This window comes from Mytilus trossulus, chromosome 2, assembly GCF_036588685.1.
Source record: "Mytilus trossulus isolate FHL-02 chromosome 2, PNRI_Mtr1.1.1.hap1, whole genome shotgun sequence".
Classification (NCBI taxonomy): Eukaryota; Metazoa; Mollusca; class Bivalvia; order Mytilida; family Mytilidae; genus Mytilus; species Mytilus trossulus.
Window position 1 is genome coordinate 3,381,297 of NC_086374.1, and position 27,509 is coordinate 3,408,805.

Below are 27,509 nucleotides of genomic sequence, written 5' to 3' on the forward strand. Positions count from 1 at the left end.
GTAAAAGGAAGGCTGTTTAAAGTTATCACAATAACGTACCATGTATATATATTTATTATTAATGACTTCTAAGAAAATAATTGATCACGAATAATTTAATTGTTTCTACCTACAATGCTTCATTTAGTAAAATCTCCTGTCCTATCTGGATAAAAATCTGAACGTTTTATCTTGCCATCATGGTGTCTTCTAACAGATGGATTATTTATAAGTGTGACAGCTTTAAACCACATATTCTGGGTGCGTTTCCGTCTTTGGATCAATTCACTGCCAGATATACTGTTCTGATAGCATACATTTACCGGTGTTTCTAATGATATGAACTTTCTTTTGTCTTTGACCATGAGAGTTTGACGCAATTCCTCACAAAACACGATCAGAATGGGGTTTCTATGGTACAGCTCTAACATAATAAGACCAACATAGCTTTTATATCCTGAAAGTACAGTAATTTTACAATTCGCAAACAGGTTGACAATATCTATATAATCACATTTTTTATTTGTGAAGCCATACTAACCCTATCAAGTTCGATTGAGTCAATCTGTAAAAAAAAAATCCCCAAAAAAGATATATTCGAATCCCTTGAACTCGCAATTAAAACATTTTAAATTACTAGTAGTTTTTTTTTAGATTCAATCCATTATATCGTATCAATTATTTATACTCGAAATTACTAAACAGTATTATGAATTTAAATTGTATCCTTTGTCCCACTACCTGCGTAATCAATGAAATAATTCATTACAACTAATGTTGAAATTCGTGATTAAAAAGAGTAGTCAACTAATATTAAAGATTTTTTTTAATTATTTTTATTTGGAGAGTCTATAAAATTTTATGTATTTGGATAATACTGTATGCATATTCTGTATGCGTTTCCGTCTTTGGACCAATTCACTGCCAGATATACTGTTCTGATAGCATACATTATTTCCCGATGTTTCTAATGATATGAAATTTCTTTTGTCTTTGACCATGAGCGTTTGACGCAGTTCCTCACAGAACACGATTAGAATGGGGTTTCTATGGTACAGCTCTAACAAAATATAACCAACATAGCTTTTATATCCTGAAAATAATCATTTAGTTTACAATTCGCAAACAGGTTTACAATGTGTGTATAATCACATTTTTAATTCGTGAAGCCATTTTAGACCTATCAAATTCGATCGAGTGAGTCTGTAAAAAATTCCAAAAAATTGATATATTCGAATCCCTCGAATTCGCCATTCAAACTTTTTAAATTACTAGTATTTTTTTTTTTAGATTCAATCCATTATATCGTATTGATTATTTATACTCGAAATTTCTAAACGGTATCATGAATTTAAATTGTATCCTTTGTCCCACTCAATGCTTAATAAATGAAATAATTCATTATAACTAATGTTGAAATTCGTGATTTAAAAGAGTAGACAACTAATATTAAAGATTTTTATTATTTTTTATTTGGAGAGTCTATAAAATTGTATGTATTTGGATAATCGTTAATGCAATATCTTAAAGTTCTATTTTACAATCTGTAATGCCATTAATTTTGTACAAATACAAAATCCGTTGTATCAAACTAAAGCAGTTATACAGATTTCCAAATTCATAATTCATAATTATTTTGATGTTGATGCCAAATTGGGAATTGTAGTCATTTAAAACTCGTTATACACTTATCTATTTCAGATTGTAAAATACAATATATTTCACGAAACGTACTTTATAAAGCTAAGTGAAAGGTTTGTTTGCATACGAAACTGGTTTCCCCTCTTACCCGTTATGGTTTGTACGATTTGTATGTCTGTTTTTCGGGTGATTGTGGTCAGTGTGGTACCATAAATACGTTGGTGCTCCTTGTTTTATCCTTTATCATGTATCATATAAGTATGTATTATGAGATTATTCAATAACCATTTTCATATCAATGTACATGACTCTGTATTGTAACCCATGAGTCATAATATCACCAATAGGCCGAGGACATTTTCCAATTAAACCCTCGTATCATTTATCGACCTTTACCAAATCTCGGGCTACTGAAGTCCTCAATCAGGATAAGGAATCCTGTGATTATTTCAGAGTTCAATGGAAAATGCCTTACACTTATTATGTACAATTGGATTTTTAACTTTCAACCTTATTCATCGAACATTTGTCAAAATGCCAATTGAGGTCAACAATTTACGATTTCAAAAGATACCAGATTTATAGCATTTTTCACCGATTTTATGAATGCGAATGAAATCTAACAAAATAATAACATGTAGCAATATTCATAGTTACAGCTAAGCATATGTAAACTCTTATAAAAATAATGAAAAATTGGAATATAATTGTAACTTGGCCTTGAACTGTTTTTTGTTCAGGATACGTACCACTGTCTAATTGTTCGAATCCACGTGGTAATAGACTTCTGTCGATACGTGCTAAAGTAAGGATGCCAATAGCACCACCTAGTAAGATTCTCCGAATGCAGGTTAAAAATCCGATGATAACATGAAAGAAGAACATGAAGTACATCAAAACACTGAATAGTTTTCTAAAAAAAAAAAGAAACCTATATGACAAACAAGAATAAAGGTAGGTATGCACTTTTCACCTCTGTAAACATATTTGAATGACATCTTCATTTGAATGTAGATATTTTATTCATAAAGCACATGCTAGCATATATTTCATACGAAATTAGATTGTTCAAGTGTAATGCTTTTTCATACTTGATGGATTATATTTTTAGAAACATATTTTAATCTTAGTATTGAGGTTGTTTATCATCTTAAATACGTGTTATATTATTCTTTTATTTGTCAATGCTAGTATTACTTTTACTGTTTAGTCTTTTTTTTGGTAAAATTCATTTGACGTGGCTCGGTACTCATACAACCCATCATTGTGTTCGTGTGCTATATTTTTGTATTCTTGTCTTCATTTTTTATAACGTACTTTTTCTATATATGTCTAATTGTGTTTTTAATGACATATATATTTGTTTGTATTTATAGTAATTAAAATTTTAAGACAAGGTTGACTGTTGTACTCTTTTTCTGATATTATCTATTAATGTCTGCTTGTTTGTTTCACACATCGTTGTCAATATAATGAAATTTTAAACGACATTCATACAAGTCAGAGGTTTAGGTAGCTATAACACCACAGTCCAGGTTTAATAAACCGTGTTCTGCGTAAGACTATTGTCTACCAAGTCAGGAATATGACAGTTGTTATCTATTCGTTTGATGTGTTTGAGCTTTTGAATTTAACATTTGATTAGGGACTTTCCGTTCTGAAATTTTCTAGGAAATCGGTATTTTTGTTATTTTATTCTTTTTAATTAAATTTTGAAAAAAGGATGGGACTTCTCATCTTTTGACATCACAACTTAAAATATATAGAATCAGAATGACAACTTATACAAAGATATTTCCATAGCTTTCAATTTCGACGTAAGTTAATTTCCAAGACGACTGTAAAATATTTTTTTTCAAGTAACTAGCTATTGCTTAATTATGAGAAATATCGGTATTGTATTTGTATAAGGTAAAATCTTTATTTTAACTGTTTCAACCATAAGTGTATATGCTGAAGAATGTTCAGAGGCGGATTTAGGGGGGGAGGGGACAGGAGGCCCGCCCCATTTTTGGGAAAAAAGTTGGTTGCTTATATAGGGAATCTTTGAAGCGTGACTGGAGCGAGTCCCCTCTTAGGTCAGTCAGTGGGCCTCCACTTATTCAAAATTCGGGATCCGCCACTGATGATTAAACTATTTAATAAAATATAAAGGCACTAATAATTTATTCTAGGATCAGTGATTGGACTTTAGTTAGTTAGTTTTTTTTTATTGTGATGATCCACCCCCCAATATATAGACATTTAAAGCACTGTTCAAAAATGTAGAATGTTGTGTACCTGTTTTTTACTGCTATAACCCGTTGTACATCACCAGATGTCCCTTTCTGCACTGTATGATTTTGTAAAAAATACCGATTCACCAAGAAAGTCTCACACAGATGAAAAATGTAATGAGCTGCAACCAGCGGACTGCAAAACAAAAAATATATTTCAAAAGAACTTCATTTTAGTTACAGTTAAAAGCCTTCGAATAATCATTATTATATCTTATGTTTCTTGATGCATCTCGTATGACGAACGACAAACAAGATGTATTGCAATATATTACTCACTAGACATATCTTCGCTCAGTGTTAAATACAATTTTACAGTTATAGAAGTTTTCGACGAACAGTAAGTAGAATATTAAAGGAGTTGAAAGTATTTGAAAATGAATTATAAAAAAATCATATATAACTTACTTTACAGAACAAGAAGATTTACAGTTGATTAGAAAAAAATACATTTAGGTGTAACAGACGGACTGACTGGAAGGGTATGTATACAAAAAGGCAAACATCACATAATACATATGAATTAATAAGCCAAGCAATCTATCGGGTTTGTAAAAGGAGTAACAGTTTAAGTCGGATGCAAAGCATGACTATGTATTGTTTTATTTTCTTTGAAGGGACATTATCAAATTAAGTTAAGTAACTATTGAAAGAGGGACGAAAGATACAAAAGGGGCAGTCAATCTTAAACAAACTGACAACGCCAAGGCTTAAAATGAAAAAGACAAACAGACAAACAATAGTACACATGACACAACATAGAAAACTAAAGAATAAACAACACGAACCCAACCAAAAACTAGGGGTGATCTCAGGTGCTTCGGAAGGGTTACTTTGAAACAAAACATGTATGCAAAAACCAATTTTTCAAAACATCAGCGTCTTAATAACTGCTTTGACATACATATTATTCCATTTAACAAGAACCAAATTTTGCAAAACTATTAGTACTTCAATTCCTATTTAATTATTACGAAAACAAGGTTCCAACTCCCTCATGCCACACTTTTGATTTGGCTGTTATTCTTAGGACTTTTGATCAAATAGTTCTTAAAGTATTTCGGTAATTATCAAACATTGGCGTTAATATATTTGGATTTGCACGTTGTCTTTGAAAAAAGCTTAGGGATGTACATAGAGGCAACAATAGGTTACCAATTTTCAATAGTCATAATTGAATTAAGCGAAAACAAAACCGGATTACAAACAAAAACAAAAGGAAACACATTAACTAGAAGAGGAAATCAACGGAACAACAGAAACACCAAACTACAACAAAAACAAACGCCAATATATTTCAATGGACTATTAAATATTCTAACATGACGTCCTTCAAATGCTTTGAGTACACACCCGTGGTAAAATTTGAATATATTGCATGGGCTGTTCCGATCGTACTCCCACGTCATATGCTTTTTTATGAATGAGTTTCGCGACGTCATAATACGATGACGTTAGAATATGAGCATTTTACGGGAAAATACACGCTTGAAAAACCGAAAATCATCACAACATGGAAACGTAAACAAACGATGCTAAAATGTGTTATAAGCAATATTTGATTAAACATTTAAGACATATAAGTAAATTATCATTTAAAATAATTCAAAACTATCTATATGCGTTATTTTAAATTGTTTAAGCATGTCCTGATTCAGTTTGCTCCGTTCTTTTACGCCAATTTAATAGTGCGTTTATTTATGTGAATGGCAAATATTTGCCTCCACCTAGAGCGCTTCGATCCAAAAGAATTGCAGTATTTGACCTATTAGAATCGAAATAATTCATGGGGGCTTGAATATATCTAGATTTTACCACGGGTTGTCCCTTTATGCCGATATTTTACCCCTCGCTATCGCTCAGGGTAAAATATTTGTCATAAAGGGCCAACCCGTGGTAAAATCACGATATATTCAAGCCCCCATGAATTATTTCTTAAATAGCTACCTGATTACATGTCAATTTAAGAAGAAAAAACCCTCTAAAACGTTAAGATTGGTAGAAAATGTGAAACAACTGTTAACCCTCTTGCTGCCGACCGTTTTTCAAGGTTGCATTTCATATGCCGGAAAATACGACAGCTCGACGTCTGTGACGTAACATGTCAAAAAACAACGTCATTCGATATATGACGTCACGAAATAATGACTATTACATTTTGGACCCATTTGAGAAACATAACACTGTTTAATCTTCGGTCTTTTAGTTGAAAGAGATACAGCATTGATGAGAAGCTTGCATAAATTTAACCATGGACATATGTGTCCCTCCGGCACTGCCGGTGTGGACATATGTGTCCCTCCGGCAGCAAGAGGGTTAAGCAAACGGACGAAAGGGGATAAACCATTATTGCAAACAAGATATGCATAAATTACGAAGTAAAAACTTGTATTTGCTGAGAAAATGCGGCAAACACTTATAATTAATAAACAGAGATGATGTGTTTGATAATAATAATATAAATGGGACACACATGTTTCACGAGATGACATAGGTCCACACGAATATGTGACATAACGAAACTATCTGCTTTACGGACGTCGACTAGAAGACTACTATCCTCTTATACCGTTCTATCTTCTTAATGTTTTATGTTCTTTAGTTTCATATGATTTTTTACATGAATTGATTAAGACAATCGTATTTTGCTAATGTTCAAATATAATATATCTATCAAGAATAAGAAACAAGGTGACTAATAAACACCGTCATCAACTCCATAGACCGATACCAGCATAGTTAGGGTCTGGTGCTATGCATAAATATTCCGCAATTGGAATACACACACAAGTTTATCAAAAACATCTTTAACGTTTAACACGTACATGTGCTACCTCATGACATCTTTGAGGGTTACGCGACGATGGAATCATTATTGATTGATATGTCTTTCTTTCTTGAATTGAGCAATCATTTATAGATCAAACATATATATAGCTTCATGTCGTTAAAAAATAAAATCCGAACATTTTAACATAAAACTTGTCACAGTAAGTGTTTAGGCTAGATTATGTTTAAATATTCTACTTACAATATAGCTTTCACACCAATTAAAAATTGGTCTGAAACTTTACCCATTAATGGAAGAATAAGAAGAAATGCCAGCATGTAACACAACAGCAGTATGACAACGAATAATATTACATAGCCTAGAAGAATAAAAAAAATAAAACTAATTGAAATACTGCAATTCCAGAAGTCGTAAACAAACAAATTCTTCATATGAAACATTTTATACTGCATATGACCATGGAAGTAATATTTAGAAGGAATAACAACGTCGTCACTTCAAAGGTTTCATCTGCGTTACCGCCCATCTTTCAATAACTTGTTAATTGGTTCAATATCTGGCATGGAAGTTGATTCTCCGCATGTGATCGATCAATTCACTGACACTTATCGGTCATTTTCGTGTTCACGGAGAACTACGAACAGACAAGTTTTTGTCGTTTATACGTGCGAAGTAACCCGAATAGTTCATTCGTTACATTCCGTTGATGCACGCTGCCGAAAGAGTCATTCGTTCAATTTTTATTTTAGTCCAATTTTTGCCTATTTTTGGTTAGTTTGATCATAATAGTTTAAACCGACAGCTATCACATAGAAAATTGGAGAACAGATTGTGTCATTTCAATTTTAATATTTACAGACAGTTAAGAAAACATTTCCGTAAGTTAAGAAGATGATTGTAAAAAAAATACGTTTGAACCCCCATTATTTAATACGAAAAATCTAAATCCTTCGTGTATTTATAGTCAATTAAAATATTCACAATTCTAAACGGTTCTATCCTTCAATTTAAGGTCTTGATACATAAACTAATTTGTGTAAAAATGAATTTACCGTAAGACAGATAGATTCAAGCCCATTTCGTCGGTTTGTTATAATATTTGCTGTATAGCTTATTATATTAATACAAGCATTCCACAATAATATATATTAACGAAAATATTATCCCAATTTTAGTTGTCTAGTTTCAATAATGCAATCAATGACATTTATGACATATACATAAATCTAGAATACTTGAAAGTAAATATTCTTTTATTCAATCTCGATTAACTTTGCACATTTCAACAGTAAAAAATCTATGCCTACATTTGCCTACACTATTTTGTTAAACATCATGTGAAACCTGATCGATTCAACGGTATTTATCTGTTTATCTCGGGATCCGCTTTTAACCGGAAAATACTTTTAGAACAGTTTAAAACAAAAGGTAAAAAGCAAAAATAATTTTATGCTAAATTAAATACAATTTTCCATGTTAAACTGCTGTAGTTTGAACAATTCTCGTCCGTTTTTCAAGTTTTTTACATCATACGAATTCATCTGAAGGCAGAGGTTTTATATGATACAGCGCCACCTTCTTATTAATAAACCTCGGATTTCACACAGGTACTTTAAAATTACCGGACTCGATAAAACCACGTGACTGATAAGAAATTCCAGATGCCATTTTACAACCGCGGTAACGCAGATAGTAACCAAAGGGGTCTTACCGCTGAGACTATAATTGGATGAAATCGTATGACTTTAGTACAGAGCTCAACATGCTATAAATACATGCTAATTTGTCGTTGTTATTCCTTTTAAATATTACTTCCATGATATGACACAAGTGTTTTGAAGTGGAAATCGTCAAAGGATAAGAGAAAGACCTTATTTAATGCAATGACGTCATATCATTAATTGTTAATTAACGTTTTCGTTCTAAATAGATACTAATCAATGTGAATTCAAATATTGATTTGGATGAACGCACAAAACTCATTATTATCTTTTGCAGGCCTGTATCCACAACACAAATTTTAGGAATTGTTATATTAACATACAATTAAGGATGTATTTTCTGACGTTTTAGTCTCGTTGATATCTCGTTCTGTGAAAACATATGATACAAGTGGAAAATATTAATGAATTTAAGAAATGTTGTAATCAAACTTAACTCTGAAAAAAATGTGTTTTTACAAAAAGCAGGTTTGAGTACTATGTTTTGCAAATTTAACTACCAATCAAGACAGTCTTTATAGCCAAAGTTTTGAAACAAATGGGTGAGGTTTACAAGAAATTATTTTACCAGACACATTAACATCTCATATCACTTTTTTCTTTTCAGATTTCTTAGATATGTTTTTATTTTCAATCATTTATAGCAAATTATATGCATTTTGTTCTTAAAACTGAGAAAAATCAATATTTTACAAAATTGACAGTCATATTAACTCAAAAATCAGGTTTAGGTTTAGTTTTCTATGTTGTGTCATGTGTACTATTGTTCGTCTGTTTGTCTTTTTCATTTTTAGCCATGGCGTTGTCAGTTTGTTTTAGATTTATGAGTTTGACTTCTTTCGTCCCTCTTTAAGAAAAAAGTTAAACTCAAGAAATATTTTGCTCCTCAGAGTTGTACAATTCTATAAAAATCGAAACTTTAAATCAATGAGTGAATAACGAGACTCTTAACAACCCCCGATTTCACTGGTATTAAAGAGATAATAGTAACTGCAATTACGATTATCCCAATATGGCGACGGTAGATATAGGTAAAATCTTTACACTCATTTTTCTTAAATTTAGCATGCTTTTGTCAATAGTTACTCATCTGCAAGGTTTATCTATACCATAACATCATATTTGAATCGTAAAGGTGCACTGGATTTGTCTAAGCGCTTTGAAAATTGCCGTCGAAAAATTCGGGATGATAATCGTAACTCGGAAAAAAAGATAATCGTAATTATGGTATTTAAAAATGGAAAGATAATCGTAACTGGAAAGTGTTTTATTGATATTGACACTAAAACATATATCTGATAGCATATAATGAAGTTATGTCGATGAATTATTTACGAAACGTTCCAACATATTATGACATTTCTTTTTCTGCATATATTATTAACAGTTCTTAGAAAAACAGCTACATATGTGTATTAATTTATGTTTTTTGATTGAGTTAAGTCTGCCAATTGATATTTTAACGTGTGTTTTTCTATGTTGTGATGTTATGCTATTGTTTATTACACTAGTAATTTTGGGGCCCTTTATAGCTTGTTGTTCTGTGTGAGCCAAGGCTCCGTGTTGAAGGCCGTACATTGACCTATAATGGTTTACCTTTTTATAAATTGTTATTTGGATGGAGAGTTGCATGTCTCATTGGCACTCACACCACATCTTCCTATATCTACATACTAGTATATCATAAAATTTAGTTTTTTAATAAATAATGCCGTTAGTTTTCTCGTCTAAAGTGTTTTACATTGTCATTTCGGAGCCTTTTATAGCTGTCTATATATATATATGCGGTATTGGCTTTGCTCATTGTTGAAGGCCGTACGGTGACCTTTTTTTGTTAATATCTGAGTCATGTTGGTCTCTTGTGGAAAGTTGTCTCGTTGTTAGTCATACCATATTTTTTTGGCATTTTAGCTACTTCATGACTGTCACTGAAATTTCGATATCTCAGAAAATAACTATAAACAACACAAATTTATTTTTGAATTATAACAATATGACATCCTTTAAACATTTAATGCTATATAAGAAAAGAGAAGGTTGGGATTTTTTTGTGTATTATGAAATTAAGTAACGTGGAGTTCTTTGACAAACATGGATTTGTGTTCTCTTATAGTTTGGCCAAAAGCCCGAAAATGAAGAAATGAAGTTGATGTGGCTTTAAATTGTCTTACAAGAAATACTTATTCAAAGAATGACTGCAAAGTGGAGAATAAAATAACGCATATTCCGCAATATTAGAAACAAACTAATTCAAAAATTCATAAATACTCGGTATATGAAAAGTAGGATGCATACGTATGCATGGAAGATATTGTAGAGACAAATATTGAAGGTACTAAACAAGGAACATTTTTGTATTTGCATACTTGCCATATAATAAGTTATTTTCTATACAATGAAAACAAAAATTAGCCTAACCTAATTGTCATGCATTTTTCTGAAGCACAAAATATTTGTTGTAAAATCTATAAAAATCTTTGTAATTAAACAAGTTCCGACTGTGATGGTGTACATGTTATGCCTTCTGACGTAATTTATCAATATACATATTTGTGTGTGTTTTTTTCAGTCCGTCAAGTGCTTCGTATTAAGACTATAGGTAAGGCTAAAAAAAAAAAAAAGTAACTATAAACAAAAGTAACAATAAACAAAAATAACAATAAACAATAGTAACAATAAACTGTAACTATTTTAGATCCTTTACCATCCACACTGTTTAAAGAAACGTCCTAAAATACATGGGTATTTGATCAAAACATTTGAATTAAATTTTTAAAATCATATATTATATCAGTATAAAATAGAAAAAAGGGAATCAAAGGGGAAAAAATGGACGGCTATATTTATTGAATTATAAGGAAAAGGGAAATATGAACACTCATATCTACTGATAAAAGTATCAACTGTTAAATCCGATAATGCAGTTATAAAGTTATTGACGGAAACTTTTGTTCATTTCGCGCAGAATTTTAATATAAAGTTGTCACTTGATGATCGCTGTATAACATCTCTTTTATTATGTGATACCTCGAAAGCTTTTGATAGGGTATGGCATAGTGGCCTCTTAATAAAACAAAAAGCGTATGGTATTGATGGAAATCTGTATAAATGGTTTGAAAGTTATATTTCAAATAGAAAACAAAGCGTTTTTGTTTCAAATGCCTATTCGCTTTTTGATAATACTAATGCAGGAGTTCCGCAAGGCTCTGTATTAGGTCCCCTACTATTTCTTATGTAAATGACATAGCTGATAATTTGACAAGTCTAACTCAATTGTTTGCTGATGATACATCTCTTTCTTATTCCAGCAATAACCCTTACACTATATAGGATGTCTTAAACAGCGATTTAGAACAAATTTCAGTATGGTCTAAAGATTGGCTTATTAACTTTAACCCTAATAAGACAAAGGCTATGATATTCTCCTGCCATACTTCCCCAGATGATATTGAAATAGAATTTCAAAACCAATTAGTAGAATTTGTCTCCTGTCATAAACACTTAGTGATTACTTTTGATTCCAGTGGTAAATTCCATACACATATAGAAAATATTTTAAAGTGTACAAGCACGAGATTAAATGTTCTTAAAAATATAAATATGTATTGAATAGAAATTATCTTGCTCGTATATATTTAACTTTTATAAGACCCGTTATGGAATATGCATGTGAGTTATGGGATGGTTGTACTCAACAAGAAACCGACAATTTAGAACATGTTCAGTTAGAAGCAGGGAGGTTAGTAACTGGGAAAAGCTCAATATGTTCTATTCTTTACATAATGGGACTGCCCCTGATTATCTCTGTGATTTAATGCCCCCGCTTGTTGGTCAAGTATCTAACTACGATTTGCGAAACAGTAATAATTATGTAGTACCCGGTTATAGACTAGACATAACTAGAAAATCCTTTTTCCCATCCACTACTTTTGAATGGAATAGCCTTCCCCCCGACATACGTACGTCCAAAACATAAATATTTTTAAACGAAAGATGAAGTCCAAATTGATACAACCACCTTCCTATTTTAGTTGTGGGGACAGAAAACTTAATATCATTCATACACGTTTGAGAAATATGTGCAGTTCTTTAAATTCAGATTTACATCGTGTTTATATTAAACCCAGTCCCGCATGCAGCTGTGGCCACCCTGTTGAGGATAGTATACACTATTTTTTAGAGTGCGCTCTTCACAACGAAGCCAGAGAAATACTGTTTTCAAAATTAGAAAGTTTTGCTATATCCATTGAGCTTCTATTAGCTGGTGACGGTGACCTTTCTTTTCAGCAAAACAAAGACATTTTTGAGTCCGTACAATCTTGTATCAGAATAACACAAAGATTTAAAACAATCAATTAACATTCTAAAGTTCTACTTTACAACCTTTCACTTCTTCACTTCAGTCTAGTTGTTTCATTATTATTCCTTATTATATTGTATTTTTTTTTCTTTTTTCTTTTTATTTCTAATTTTTGTTTGAAGTATGTATTACATGCATTACTACTATGTTGTGGTTTTTTTTCGCCATTATCTAATTTACTTTGTGTTTATATTTATATTGGGAGAGGACGTCTCTAATGTTGTTATAACTTGTGTCCAATCCCTTTTGCTACTTTTGCAAATAAAGTGTGTTTAAACTAAAAGGTTATGCATATTGTTGTCAGTTATAAATAGATATACAAGTTGAAATGATAGGACTTTTTTTTACTGGGAACTCACTTTTGTCCCATGAATGTATATATATATATATATATAGAGCCCAGGTGGTCGTGTGGTCTAGCGGGACGGCTGCAGTGCAGGCGATTTGGTGTCACGATATCACAATAGCATGGGTTCGAATCCCGGCGAGGGAAGAACCAAAAATTTGCGAAAGCAAATTTACAGATCTAACATTGTTGGGTTGATGTTTAGACGAGTTATATATATATAGGTAAATTTGTCCTAGATATTAACCTGTAAGTTTCTTCATTTATTTTTATATGCGTTTATGTCATCGTTAAACGTGACATTTGCATTTTCAACACACAAAATACCATTGAAATGCTGAAAGACACATTTATTATGTTTCAGTTACTATTATCCGATAAAGAAAATTACGATTATCAAAGAAAAAAAATACCATAGAGTTACGATTATCATACCGAATTTTTCAACGGCAATTTTCAAAGCGCTCAGACGATTCCAGTGCACCGTTACGATTCAAATATGATGTAATGGTATAGATAAACCTTGCAGCTGAGTAACTATTGACAAAAGCATGCTACATTTAAGAAAAATGAGTGTAAAGATTTTACCTATATCTACCGTCGCCATATTGGGATAATCGTAATTGCAGTTACTATTATCTCTTTAATACCAGTGGATTTATAATTACCAAAAAAAAAGAAAAGAAAATCGACTACTACCTAATCACTTTCTGTACAGTTGTTGAGCATCTTGCAGATAAGTATGAAGTTTATATTCAAGTATAAACGTATATCGAATTATGAATAGTAATTAAAGAAATAACTGTAAAAAAAGTGTCTTTTTTTTCGAAAAAATATTTTGTTTTAGAAAATTCTCTCTCTCTAATTATTGGAGGAATGATTGCTCATATTCATGTTTAAACCCGACAGATTCTGTATATATCCTTCCTATAACAAAAGACTTAAATTACTATAATATCTGTTTTTATTTATTGTTTCTAGCAGGCCGTTTGTTTTTGTTTCACATATTTTGTGTCATATATATCTACAGTTAATTCATTATTCAACACTGTAAAAAAAATATATTATAATACATCATAATTTGTTTTACTCTGTTAAGTATGATGCAGTTTGTTTTATTGTGATTTTATGATACTATCCTAACACAACAACGTAGGTTTCTTTTAAATAACTAAAGCAAAACTTGAAAAAGAGAAAGTGTTAAATACTCACACCAAAACATATAAGCTATTTGAGTTCCTGAATATCGAAGACTTGACGCCTGTTGAAAAGATAAAGTATGATTTAAATGAACAACTAATTAATAAAAAAAAACGTCAGATTTTACTATCATAATCACGAATTAATTGATACAACGAATTGTACTTCTGGACCAGCCCGCATCCAGAACGTTCAAAGCCAAAACCGAGTTGTTCAGCCAATAATGAATCTTTAGACTGATAAGTAACTTAAATCTTTTGAATATCGTATTAGTTGAGAAATGCAGTGAAGTTAAGTTTCTGCTGCAAAGGTATGAAAAATATATAGTTTCAAAATCGCTTGTCAGACACTGCAAATTAAATGCCCGCTGGAGTTATAGTCGAAGATTTCGTCTAAAATCAGACTAAATGAACATATGTCTGTGGTTTCTTTTTTCTCTAGTTACGGTAAATATATTAATCTAATACTAACAATGACCACTGCCCTTTCCTCGATCTTGATATCTATATCACTAACGGAAAGCTGAATACTAAAATTTATGATAAAAGGGATGATTTTTCATTTCCTATCGTTAATTATCCGTTTTTAGATGGTGACGTTCCCTTGTCACCATCTTACGGTGTTTATATATCTCAACTTGTACGATTCGCTCGTGTATGTAACAATGTTTTAGATTTTAACGAGAGAAATTTATGTATTACTGAAAAATTATTATACCAGGGTTTTCGATATCACAAACTAGTCAAAACATTTACTAAATTCTATCATCGGTATAAAGACATCATTCGTAAATATAGCTCAACATGCAGACTTTTTATACGTTCAGGTATTTCACATCCAATTTTTTATGGAAATATTCTTTAAAAAGCACAAAGGTGTCAGTATTCACCTCATAAACTTACAAAACCTTTGAATAGACTTATTAAGAAGGGATATAATTACGATACTGTTGTCAAGTCATTAAAGATTGCATATTTTGGCGTTAATATTGAGTCACTGATAAGGTCTTTGCGTCGGAACTAAACACATTTATTCTAAAAACAGTTGTTGGCATGACACGGGTTATGTTCTTCTCATATATGTTATGATGGTATGATACTAAACCCCTTACGGGAAGGATTGTGCCTGATGTTCATATGATGAAATCATAATCTTTCAGTCAGTTTAATTGAAGTCTGGAGCTGGCATGTCAGTTAACTGCTAGTAGTCTGTTGTTATTTATGTATTATTGTCATTTTGTTTATTTTCTTTGGTTACATCTTCTGACATCAGATTCGGACTTCTCTTGAACTGAATTTTAATGTGCGTATTGTTATGCTTTTACTTTTCTACACTGGTTAGAGGTATAGGGGGAGGGTTGAGATCTCACAAACATGTTTAACCCCGTCGCTTTTTTGCGCCTGTCCCAAGTCAGGAGCCTCTGGCCTTTGTTAGTCTTGTATTATTTAAATTTTAGTTTCTTGTGTACAATTTGGAAATTAGTATGGCGTTCATTATCACTGAACTAGTATATATTTGTTTAGGGGCCAGCTGAAGGACGCCTCCATGTGCGGGAATTTCTCGCTACATTGAAGACCTGTTGGTGACCTTCTGCTGTTGTGTTTTTTTTTTTATTTTGGTCGGGTTGTTGTCTCTTTGACACATTCCCCATTTCCATTCTCAATTTTATTAATAATGTTTATTGTAACGGTAGAGAACATCATCCATATAACTATTTCAAATATTTATCAAGTTTGAAAGCAAACGGACAGTTTCTTGGAACAACATGCAGATGAGTCGACAATGTACCGTTGTTTGAACAGAGTTTAGTTTAAGTCAAGATGTTCGTTTTAAACAAAACATGTGATCAAAATTTGGGATATTAAATTCGGCCATGAAGAACTTGCGATTTGCCAATATCTCATCCTTATCAAAAGTAAGGTGTTTGTATAATGGATTACCCGAGTGTTCGTGTATTCCCAATTCATTGAAAAAACCCATTCCTATTAATAGAATCCCGAGAAGAGAAACCCCGTTTTAAGATTCAAACTACTTGTACTATTTACTAATCTGTCAACAAATGCCATTATAAAATAAATGCAACACATAACTGTTAACAAATGTGTATGTTACTTACTATAAAATCCTTATTGTCAGATCTTTTGACTTTCCTTGGCAAAAAGCTAAAATCTCCAGAATACATTCTTCTCAAATCTCTTTGATAGCTTTTATATATGAGTATACTATACACTGCCATTATTAAGGTTGAAGTGGCAAATGATGTATAAAAACTCACTGAAAATAACCAAAATGAATTCACTATGAGTAAAGTAGTGCTTTTCCGTTAATCTTCCATAAATATCAAAGGTAATGTTATATCGATATAAACAAGTTGTATAGATACATATTTGTTTATTGCCTTTTTTTCTGTGTGTGTGTTTTTTGTGTTTGTTTGTTTTGATTAATTGAATCAGTTTATTTCTTGCGTTTGCTTTTAGTTGTTTCACTTATGACAGTTGGGAGAAAGTTATTTGATATTGTTGATATGTAATGATGCACATACATTTTCACTTAAACACCTGATTCAAGTGAAGAATATCTATGCATATTTGATAACGACCGTCCTATTTCTGACTTGTTACGGGCATTTTCCTATGTAGAAACCTATGGGTTAAACATTGTTTTAAAGCTGGCTGAACCTCTCAATTGTATGAGAGTCGCATCAAATGCCATAATAGTGACAACGATATGTGAACAAACCGAACAGACATAATAGGTAAACACTTTTTAAAAAATAGGGGTACAGCAGTCAACAGTATGTTCTAATCTTAATCACTGTAAAACAAAGAAGCACAAAAAGGCATATAGACCAAGCACATAAGCAAAAACTAACGACAAGAATACGAGAATTATCATAGAAAATAACACCATGACGGAATGTATAAGTACTAAGTCACGTCAAATGGATATCAATAAAAACAGACTAAACAGTACTAGTATTATTAATAAAGACAAATACGAGAATACTATAACACGTTATTAAGATGATGAAAAACTTCAGTACCCAGAACTTATACTTCAAGACTATCGTGTATTATTTGTGAAGTTGTTATGGAATATTTAGCAACAATGTATCGGTACCTTCCGATGAACTTTTGTTTTAGAAAATTGACGAGACATTCTTTGACATATCCCTGGTTCCTCGACGTTTTGCTAAGACAAAAAAGACGCTCTACAAAGTTTAAGTAGGAGATACAAGCTCTTGTATACCGAATAAGTTTTGAAATGTATATCCTATATTCAGTAGAAAATGGTATATCGCTTCTTAGCTGAGGGGAAACCGATAATTTCAAAATTAAAATCGTCTCGCTGCATTGAAGACCTGTTGGTGACCTTCTGCTATTTTCTGCTCTATGGTCGGGTTGTTGTCTATTTCAATTTTATAGTATGTCATAGACTCTAGTACTGAGATGACAGTGTACGTCAAATTCAAGGTACAGGTCTAGAAATGAAGCGGAGGAAAGTATCACAAATGCCCCTTCCAGTAGAAAGCATAACTAAATGGAGACTCTTTGCATATTTGAATGTATAGATCTTAGATTTCTTAATTTACTCTGAGTATTTGTTTTAGATTGTTTTTAATCTTGTCTTTTGCATATTTTATAATTATTTAGTTTTATTTGCAAGGTGTAGAAACTCATATCTGAAAGATTGCTATTACTATCTGACCTGACCATTTCTATAGAATATCAATACATTTCAGTCTCATCCAAGATAACGGGCTTATAATATATTACACCAGACACGCGTTTACAAGTCAGGAATATGACAGTTCTTGTCCATTCGTTTTTGATATGTTTTGTTATTTGATTTTGCCATGTGATTACGGACTTTTCGAATTGATTACCCTCTAAGTTCAGTATTTTTGTGATTTCACTTTTTACATAAAGACATGCATAGTCCATGAATCAAAAACTTTAGACGGCAAAATTAAAAAAAGAAATTTAAAAATCATTAAAAGCCAATTATTCCTAAATACGGCCAAGGCAATCTGTTCTAACAGTTCCCCAGTAACGCAATTTAGTGTCAATGTGACATTGGAATCGTACGACAAGTGATAAATGTCTTGTACGTATCCATGCATATCCGTTTGATCCGTCCGATTTTGATGTGCATATTTGTGTAAATATATATTTAAATTTAAATAATAAATGATATCAATATACATCCTATATCATAGCATTCCTTACCATCAGTAACTTGAAGGATAAGTTCACCATCGAATAAAGCTGTTGAATTCCAGTCATTCAACACCACCACTGCATATTGTCGAAGTGGCTGATACAAGAGACACAAGGCTATGCTCAACTGAAATAGTTTAAAATTCAAATTGAGTATGATCTGCGGTAATCAAACGAATGGTCAAATTGATATTTCGTGCTTTTTATTTTTGATGTTATGGAATACAGAAGACAAACACCAGTTATTTACCTGCAGAAGTATTAATGTTGATACTACAAAGGTGAAAATAACTCTTGGAGATGTTCTAAGTGGTGAACTATCATTAAGTCTTTTCATCATTCCAGTTCTGTATGATTCAAATCTCCTAAAAAATGAATCATTTATTTTCTTTTTTGTTGTCATAATGTAATTAAACTGTATAATTGAATATTTTTGAATAATTGAAACAGTAGTATACCGCTGTTCAAAAGTCATAAATAGTTTAAAAGAAAACAAATCCAGGTTACAAACCAAAACCGAGGGAAGCATGTCAAGAGGAAAACAACAAAATAACAGAACACAGAAGTGCAATAAAAACAAAAATAATGTAACATTGATAGACACGAACTTAAAGATAACAACTGCTATATTCGTAACTTGGTATACAGGACATTTGAAGAAAAAATGGTGGATTGAACCTGGTTTTGTTGCTAGACAAACCTCTGCACTTTACGGCAATGCAAAAACACCAAAGACAAAGAAATACATAAATGAAAAATAGAATAGTTCATTTTGACATGCTAACCACAGAATAATAAAGAATAACTAAACAATTTAGGACAGTACACAAAAACAGCTTAATAGCATTACGAACAGTATGTCTGTAAAACAAATAGATCAACGCCACAAAAAGTATTGTCACATGTAAATTTCTAAAACTTAGATTGAAATCAAGATTAGGTTTCTAATAATATTATTTGATGTATTTTGTAACAATTACAAGACTATCAATAGAGAAAAGTGTTCGTAAAATGCAACTACTTTTGTCGGCCTTTCTTCCAAACAAATTTTAAACAAATAAATCAAGTTCGCAAAGTTGCTTTAACCTAAACTCATACATATGAACATTGGAAAGATCTAAATTGATACTAGTATCTTGAAAAATATATTGCAAACTGGCACATTATATAAGTTTTATAAGTATGTAGTACACATCGGAATTCCAATATCTTATAGGAAATAAATTATATATACGCCTGAAAAAGTGTATAAAACTACACCAATATTAAAAATGAGAAACGTTGCATGTAAGTGGCTATACACATTTCGAATATCAGTGTGATTATGATGATGTTGACTGAATCATTTCAATCTATTTTGATATAACTAAACCAAACTACATCGTAATACAGTTAAAACCCTAGAGGTCGCCCAAGCACTCCGGAAAGTTAGGCACGTCTCGTAACAATCGGGGAACCTTAGCCAATTTTTACTTAAATCGTAACAATATTGTGACAGATTCTGATGTATCGGATTAAAACCGTATCAATGTCCTTTGGAACGTGCATGATATGGAGAAATGTATTATTGCTGTATTTTTGCCGATTAAGTTTTGATTTTATTCAGATCTTGCCGATTGCGAACAGTCTTAGCCGAAATCGAAACGGAATAGTCCAAAATTGATACCTTTGCCAGACTCCCGACAATTACAGAACACAAAACGACCGAGTTCAGTAAAAGCCGTGTGAAATGCAGACTGTGAATTTCGTTCCGCCAGTACCTTAGCATCCCGAATATGGCGACAGTTTTCTCATGTCAGCGCCGGTTAACTGTCTGCTCACTGTCTGATCTATGTTAGATCTTATTTAGTAGAATAATGTTTGGTCATTTTGTACCATGCAAATCGGATTAGAATCAGACTTAGAACAGGATGATTTGGAGAAATTCGGTTGGGAACGACTGAATTTGAACGCTTACAAAACAATTTCTGATTGTTGCCGTGATTCAATTAATGTTTTTATTAATTTTAATTAAAGTTTGAACTTCATGCTACGATTCACAGGATCTTTATCAGACTTTTGTCAAATTTTAATCAAGAACGGTCCTGTCAAGGACGGCAGTAAAAATCATGAATGTGGGACCTAAGCTTAAACTCATCGACCATTAATCAACATCAACAGTGCGATTTTAAATAGTAACAGAACTGTGTGTTATCAAGTTTAATGATAACTGGTTTCCGAGGAAGATGTTTCATTGTCTTATTATCAAAAGTCTTCTACTTTTTATTTGTATTTAACTATAAATTGGCGCAAATGAAAGGTTTTATTTTTGGCGCAATGAAATATTGTTTGTGGTGCAAATGAAAGATTGTTTGTGGCGCAAATGAAAGATTGTTTGTGGCGCAAATGAAAGATTTTTTTTGGCGCAAATGAAATGTCAATTGGTGCAAAAGCAAATCACCGATTTCATTATATCTAGTATTGCTATTATACTAATAGCAAATTCAGAAAAAAAGCTTCAGACACAGGACCTTAATTATAAGTTGAAATAGTACGAATATGTAGCAGAATAATTTGTATTACTTACTGATAAGCTCCAACACTAGCTTCTTGAACATTACCAATTCCAACTAAGGTATTTTCACTGTTACTTTTGAACAACCATTCCACATATGTCTTTTCGTAACTATAACTGACAAGCTGTGTAACAGGTTGCTAAAGATGCACAATAAAGAGACAATAATGACAAGAATGACCTGACATATTTTAAGTTTCACATGGATTCACATGTAGAAATTTTGCAAAGTGTGGAATGATGTTTTATTAAAAAGATTGTAAATGGTAAATTTGAAAACCAATAACAGTAAATTGAAATAAACAGAACATACCTATCATATAAGAATAAATTACCATAGCTTTATTTGGCAAGGTTTTTGGAATTTTTGGCCTTCAAAGCTCTTCAACTTCGTCTTTTATTTAGCAAACTAACTTGTTTTATTCGAGCGATACTGCTGAATCTTTTATAGACGAAGCCGCGTGTCTGGCGTACTGAATCAGCATCGACGAATTAATCAGCCTATTTCAGCTATCGAAAGGCAATAACAATGTTCGGTTTTATTACAGACAGTACGTTATTATTACCATCATATGCAATCGTTCTTGCTCCTCGTATTACTTCCGTCGTACTTGGGGTTGCGATATTTTTTACTTAAGGGACCCCACTAATCCCTATTGATAATATTTCGGTTTCAAAATCTCAGTAGATTTATAGTTTGAAGTTTCGGTTTCAATGATGACGACAATATGTCATAATGGTTATCAAAGGTACCATGGTTACAATGTAATACGCAAGACGCGCGTTTCGTCTTCATAAGACTGACGCTCAGATCTAAATAATTATATAGCCAAACAAGTACAAAGTTTAAGTGCATTGAGGACCCCAAATTCCCAAAATGTTGTGCTAAACACGGTTAAGGTAATCTATTCCTTGGAAAAGAAAATCCTTAGTTTTACGAAAAGTGTATAAAGTTTTAGTCAACAGGAAATTTACTAAAATGACCATATAATTGATATTCATGTTAACACCGAAGTCCTGAAAACTGGGCTGGTGACGAAACGTCTACCGACAGTGGCATGGACCCAGTGGTGTAAATAGTTATCAAAGGTACAAAGATTATAATTTAATAAGCCAGACGCGAAATTGTCGTAACCACAATCCCGTCTTTTCCCCGTCCAATGTGACCTACCAAATAATCATCATAGTTGTACATATATAAAAAACGTGACGCTGGCCAAATGCAGAGTATCTGATCAGCTTCCGTTCCTGGAGTATCTGAGCTCATCGCGGTTTTTGGTGGGGTTCGCGTTTCACAGGCATTAGTTTTTCTATGATGTGTTCCGTGATCTCTTGTTTGTCTATTTTCGTTTTTCAAAGGTTTTTTTTTCGAGCCATGACATTGTCAGTTTAATTTTATCTTATGAGTTTAAACATCAATCGCCTCTCTTTATCATTTTTAGAAAGCTTGCGATGAATTATTTATATATACAAATTACTTTTAGCATATTATCAGATTAATTCATTTAAGATAAACACTTTGCCATTGAAAAAGTCAAACTAACCCCAGTATGTCCAGATTTTTTACATGTCTTTACACTCAAAACTGCACGGTAGACAAAATGGCAGAGAAGTATACCATAACATATAAGTATTGGTACATAGGTAATAATGCTTCTTCTATTTTGAGTCTGAAAAGAAAATTGATTTATATTTGGCATTTTAATAATGGCGCAAAAACAGTATCGTAGTTCGTTGCTAGCGTTCATTTTTAATTTTAGTCGCAAATGCCAAGAACGTGTCTCTTAACTTCCTCAATCATGGATAATTTAGTAGATGTTTTTGTGTCCTGTTAAATTGTTTCTTTTAAAATTGTTATACGATGATGACTGATGTACCCATATTTTGACTATTTTATTAAATGTGACTGTTTATTTAACGCATCATGTAAATGTAGCGGAATTTGATGAGACTGTTATTAAAGTGAGAGGGTTAGCACTATAGAACCAGGTTTAATCCACCATTTTCTACATTTGAAATGCCTGTACCAAGACAGGAATATGACAGTTCTTGTCCATTCGTTTTTGATGCGTTTTGTTTTTTGATTTTGCCATGTGACTATGGACTTTCCAAATTGATTTTCCTCTGAGTTCAGTATTTTTGTGATTTTACTTTTTACCATAAGTTAATGTTCCTTTTGATCATTTTATAACTTATTTTCTTAAGCTTATAAATGGTTTTTGTATTCAAATGTCCGGTTTTGAGTTTAACTGATAAAGGTAATTCCAGATCAGCGCTTCGGATGGATCGAATTTATAAAGACAGTTAGTGTTAATTTCGCCAACCTGTAGATAATGTTTGGTTGGATTTTGGTAGTGCAGATAATGTCTTATTAAAGACTATACGGTATGCAAGACTGTGAAGAGTTCCTGTAAGTAAACAGATGGTAGCAATTTTCTATATAATAAAAAATATAAATTACTTGAAATCATAATTTGTAGATTATAAAGCACTTTAAACATATATGGGCTTTCACTATCAGTGGGTGCTGTTTTGATACCACCACATTTAAATATGTGGTGAGCCTAGATTTTACTTACAGTAATCTGAAGCTGTACAAGTTGATAAATAAGTTCGACAATCCTTCAAATAGAGATTACATGATATGTTGGAAATTTTACTGTTTTTAAATAGTTTTTTTTTTTAAAAAGTATCTCTGTTAACATTTAGAGTTTGGAGATGCATTTCATTATTAATAATAAAGCAACGATAAACGAACACCGCAAGTGCTGACTTGGGAGAGAATAGATCATGGGTGGTCTGCAATTACTTAAGCTACCACATCTAAAGATTTATGATCAGTATATATATCTTCTTCGGTCATCTTTAAAGTATCTTACAGAAATTTAGTTTTTTAATATTAGAATGATATTAGCTTATGAGTGGTTCATCTGTTGTTTTTCTGTCTCAATGCTACATATGTACAGGAACAACAGATTAAATCTAAATTCTCCCTGGTATTGGGTCGATGCCACTGCTGCTGCTTTTAGTTTCGAGGGTATCACCAGACCAGTAGTCAACACTTCAGTGTTGACATGAATATCAATAATGAGGTCATTTGATAAATTTCCTGTTACACAAATTTGAATTTTTCGAAAAACTTTTAAAAGGACTTTCTTATCCCAGGCATATATTACCTTAGCCGTATTTGGCACAACTTTAGGGAATTTTGAGTCCTCAATGCTCTTCAACTTTGTACTTGTTTGGCTTTATAAATATTTTGATATGAGCGCCACTGATGGGTCTTATGTAGACAAGCACGCGTCTGGCGTACTTAATTTTAATCCTGGTACCTTTGATAACTATGTCCTCCATTTTGTCGGATATCAATCCAAAAAACCCATCTAGAAAGTAAAAAAAATGGCGATTTTTTTTTGGCATTTGATTTAATGTTAAGTTATTTTTTTACTTACAGATATGTGCAATATATTAATCCTGTTATAATACCAACCGACTCAATTTTATAACTGATAGCGGCAAAAATAGGGTAAAATTTCAAAGACACGACAGTTGAAAGAAGTAGCCACAATGGAACTGAAATAGAAAATTTAGCATTGTTTGTTTTAATTTCTACAATATATGCATTATAAACGCTAAAAAAATAAACTAAGTTTCCATATAACTAATGACAATATCTCTAAAATTCAAGTATAGATGTACATTTTTAAATTGATCTAGCCTAAACTAGTAAATCTTATTTGAAGTGTACGTTTATAATTTATTCTATTTTTACAGGTGGTTGGTGATACACACGGAAGAAATGAAAACATGTTACGTTACTAAGAAAAATCGTATTTAGAAATACTCGCAGTAACTAAAGCATGCTTTAATTTCTTAACAAACTAAATGGTTTCTATTTTAACAGCAGTTAAGAAAAAGGCGTTCTTGTGTGCAATGTCAAATGCAATATGGTCGAACCCATTTCATCATTGAATACTCGTATCATCATATTCTTGATACTTTTTCTCGGCTTGATCTCTCTCTCTCTCTGTCTCTTTCACTCAAATGTGATACTAAGATCAGGGTTTCAAACTTTGAAACTAATAAACAATGAAATGAAAAAAACTAAAAAGTAATTAAAAGAAAAGAAATTTCACAAGTAGGGGGGAACTGATATTATCTTACTTACTCTGAACCCAATGTCTTAGTTCAGGAGATACGTTTATCGATACCGTGTTTTCGGTGAGTATAAGTCGTAGTATTGTAGATGACGTGCAACCAAAAGCTGCAGCGTATGCATAGGTCAATTTGTCACCTCCAAGAAGATCAACTGGGCTAATAATGGAAGTTTAAATATGGTACGAAAATTAAAGATTGAACAAATTCGTGTTACCAGTTGTACATGCGTATATTTTTGAAAATATGTTAATACAGCTGCAGGAAACCAACAAACGAAGCAAAGCAATATGTCAATCATAAGACATTATTTATCATAAAATACCTGTTCTGAAAAAAACATAAAATACAAAAATTGAAAGTTCGAATGAAGATTGATAACTTAAAATGATATAATGCGTTTCCCTCGGTTTTGGTTTGTTGCCCCGATTTTGTTTTTTGTCCATAGATTTATGAGTTTTGAACAGCGGTATACTACTGTTGCCTTTATATATAATACACATAGATTATTATACTTTACTCAAACTTCGATCGAGGAACATATTATTTATCTCATTTTTCAGATAATGATTTGATATTACAATGATGCTCTTTTTATTTATAGTCTGACTATTATTTATTTATAGTCTGACTATTATTTATTTATAGTCTGACTATTATTTATTTATAGTCTGACTATTATTTATTTATAGTCTGACTATTATTTTAATTACAAAATATACTGACACAACTATTCCTGGTCTTTTTCCTTTTAAACCTCGTTCCAGACATGACAAAACTACCAATATACATATCTGAAAAGTTCAAACTACTGTCATAAATTTGCCATTGTAAATATAGTCAACGTATTTATTTGATAATTTGTTATATCAAATTAATAATCTGTTATATCAAATTATTAATTAGTTATACCAAATTGTGAAAAGTAGATTAGCAAGGCTCTAAAAGGCTTCCATAGATACAAAAAAAAAGATTTTGTGAAGAATAAGGGAATGATTCTGACTAACTTCAACAGCGTCCAATTTTCCTGCGTGTTCAAAAATCTGTAAAAATATGCTCTGTTTTTAACTTTTATCGTTTCAATTTAATTTCACTATTTCAAAATTGCACTTTAGCACAATAGTTATCAATATATGAAAATTTCACAACTTCAATTGACACAATGTATGTAAAAAACCCGTAAACATACATAAGTAAGTCATAAATAAAGATACTATATCTTAGCACCACATCTTCTTATATCTATATAAAGTTTATGTGAAGTGCCACTTACTGCCAATGCATATGCTCCTAATTCTAAACTATGAAGTGTCTCGTCACTTTCTAAACTTGTGGAATTTGCATCAGTTCTATAAAAAAATGTGTAATAATTATATATCACTCTTTCACTTTTAGAATATCTTTTCGCATTATTCGATCATTTGCCTTTGAAACTAGAAAAGATCTTAACTGTTGACTTAGAAAAAAGAAAAAAATATATATACCTGAATAGAAAAGGGGGTGTCCAAACAGCGGTGTCCCAACCTTGACCTTTTTAATATTATTTTATTCGCGTGTTACTGATGAGTCTTTTGTAAACAAAACGCGCGTCTGGTGTAGACATTCAATTCCAATCCTGGTATCTATGATGAGTTTATATACATACTAACATAGTCTTATTCGATCATCCAGACTATAAAAAGTATACAGTTCATACGCATAGAGTCTAATGTATTATCAAGAATACAGCTAGAAAAGTTTGAACAGAATGCTTGTCGAAAATAAGTCATGTCTGAAAAACTGACTTGGGCTCTTGTCGACAGAAAGATACGGAAGTCAATTTTTATTGTGAACTGAAGTTATCATTGCAAAATCATAACCCATTTATATATGAACTCGGTGAAATTTATGACCTATTGATGAATTAAACTGGCAAACGGAGAAGAATATACAATGTAATTGTCGAAACAATATGTGTACTTACGACATTGATAACAATAGAGGTGTGTGTTTATCTACAATAAGACTGTAAACGACCTGTAAACTTTTCCTTATCTGAATTCTTTGGGACTTTAATAAAATTCAACTCAATACTACTGAAATATCATTTGTTCTATACTATCTTATGTTTAAGTATTTGGTTTTAAAGTGAGAAAATGTAAACCAGTTTTTGTTGTTCTCTCGTCACAATTGTAAATGTTCTTAACTTGAGTATATCTACAGTTCTTCAATACCATAGAGTAAAAAATGTATCTCAGATGTAACAAATCTTTAAAATATAACTATA

General features: G+C 31.7%; 2 protein-coding genes across 2 annotated transcripts; both read right to left on the reverse strand.

Annotated features, from left to right (window-relative positions):
- Positions 1–90: 90 nt before the first annotated feature.
- LOC134706287 (stimulated by retinoic acid gene 6 protein-like) lies at positions 91–23,757 on the reverse strand. The gene is made up of 11 exons (XM_063565071.1): positions 23,668–23,757; positions 22,633–22,758; positions 21,101–21,228; positions 18,785–18,899; positions 18,544–18,661; positions 16,431–16,588; positions 14,327–14,375; positions 6,928–7,045; positions 3,901–4,032; positions 2,370–2,533; positions 91–436 (listed from the first exon to the last, which is right to left on the reverse strand). The coding sequence occupies exons 4-11, from the start codon at positions 18,872–18,874 to the stop codon at positions 120–122; spliced, it is 1,146 nt and encodes a 381-aa protein (XP_063421141.1). The 5' UTR covers positions 18,875–18,899; positions 21,101–21,228; positions 22,633–22,758; positions 23,668–23,757; the 3' UTR covers positions 91–119.
- Positions 21,097–27,226, reverse strand: LOC134708658 (stimulated by retinoic acid gene 6 protein-like). The gene is made up of 7 exons (XM_063569305.1): positions 27,207–27,226; positions 26,517–26,592; positions 25,970–26,037; positions 25,257–25,402; positions 24,541–24,661; positions 22,707–22,758; positions 21,097–21,228 (listed from the first exon to the last, which is right to left on the reverse strand). Exons 1-7 carry the CDS (start codon positions 27,209–27,211, stop codon positions 21,097–21,099), a joined length of 600 nt encoding a protein of 199 aa, XP_063425375.1. The 5' UTR covers positions 27,212–27,226.
- Positions 27,227–27,509: the final 283 nt, after the last annotated feature.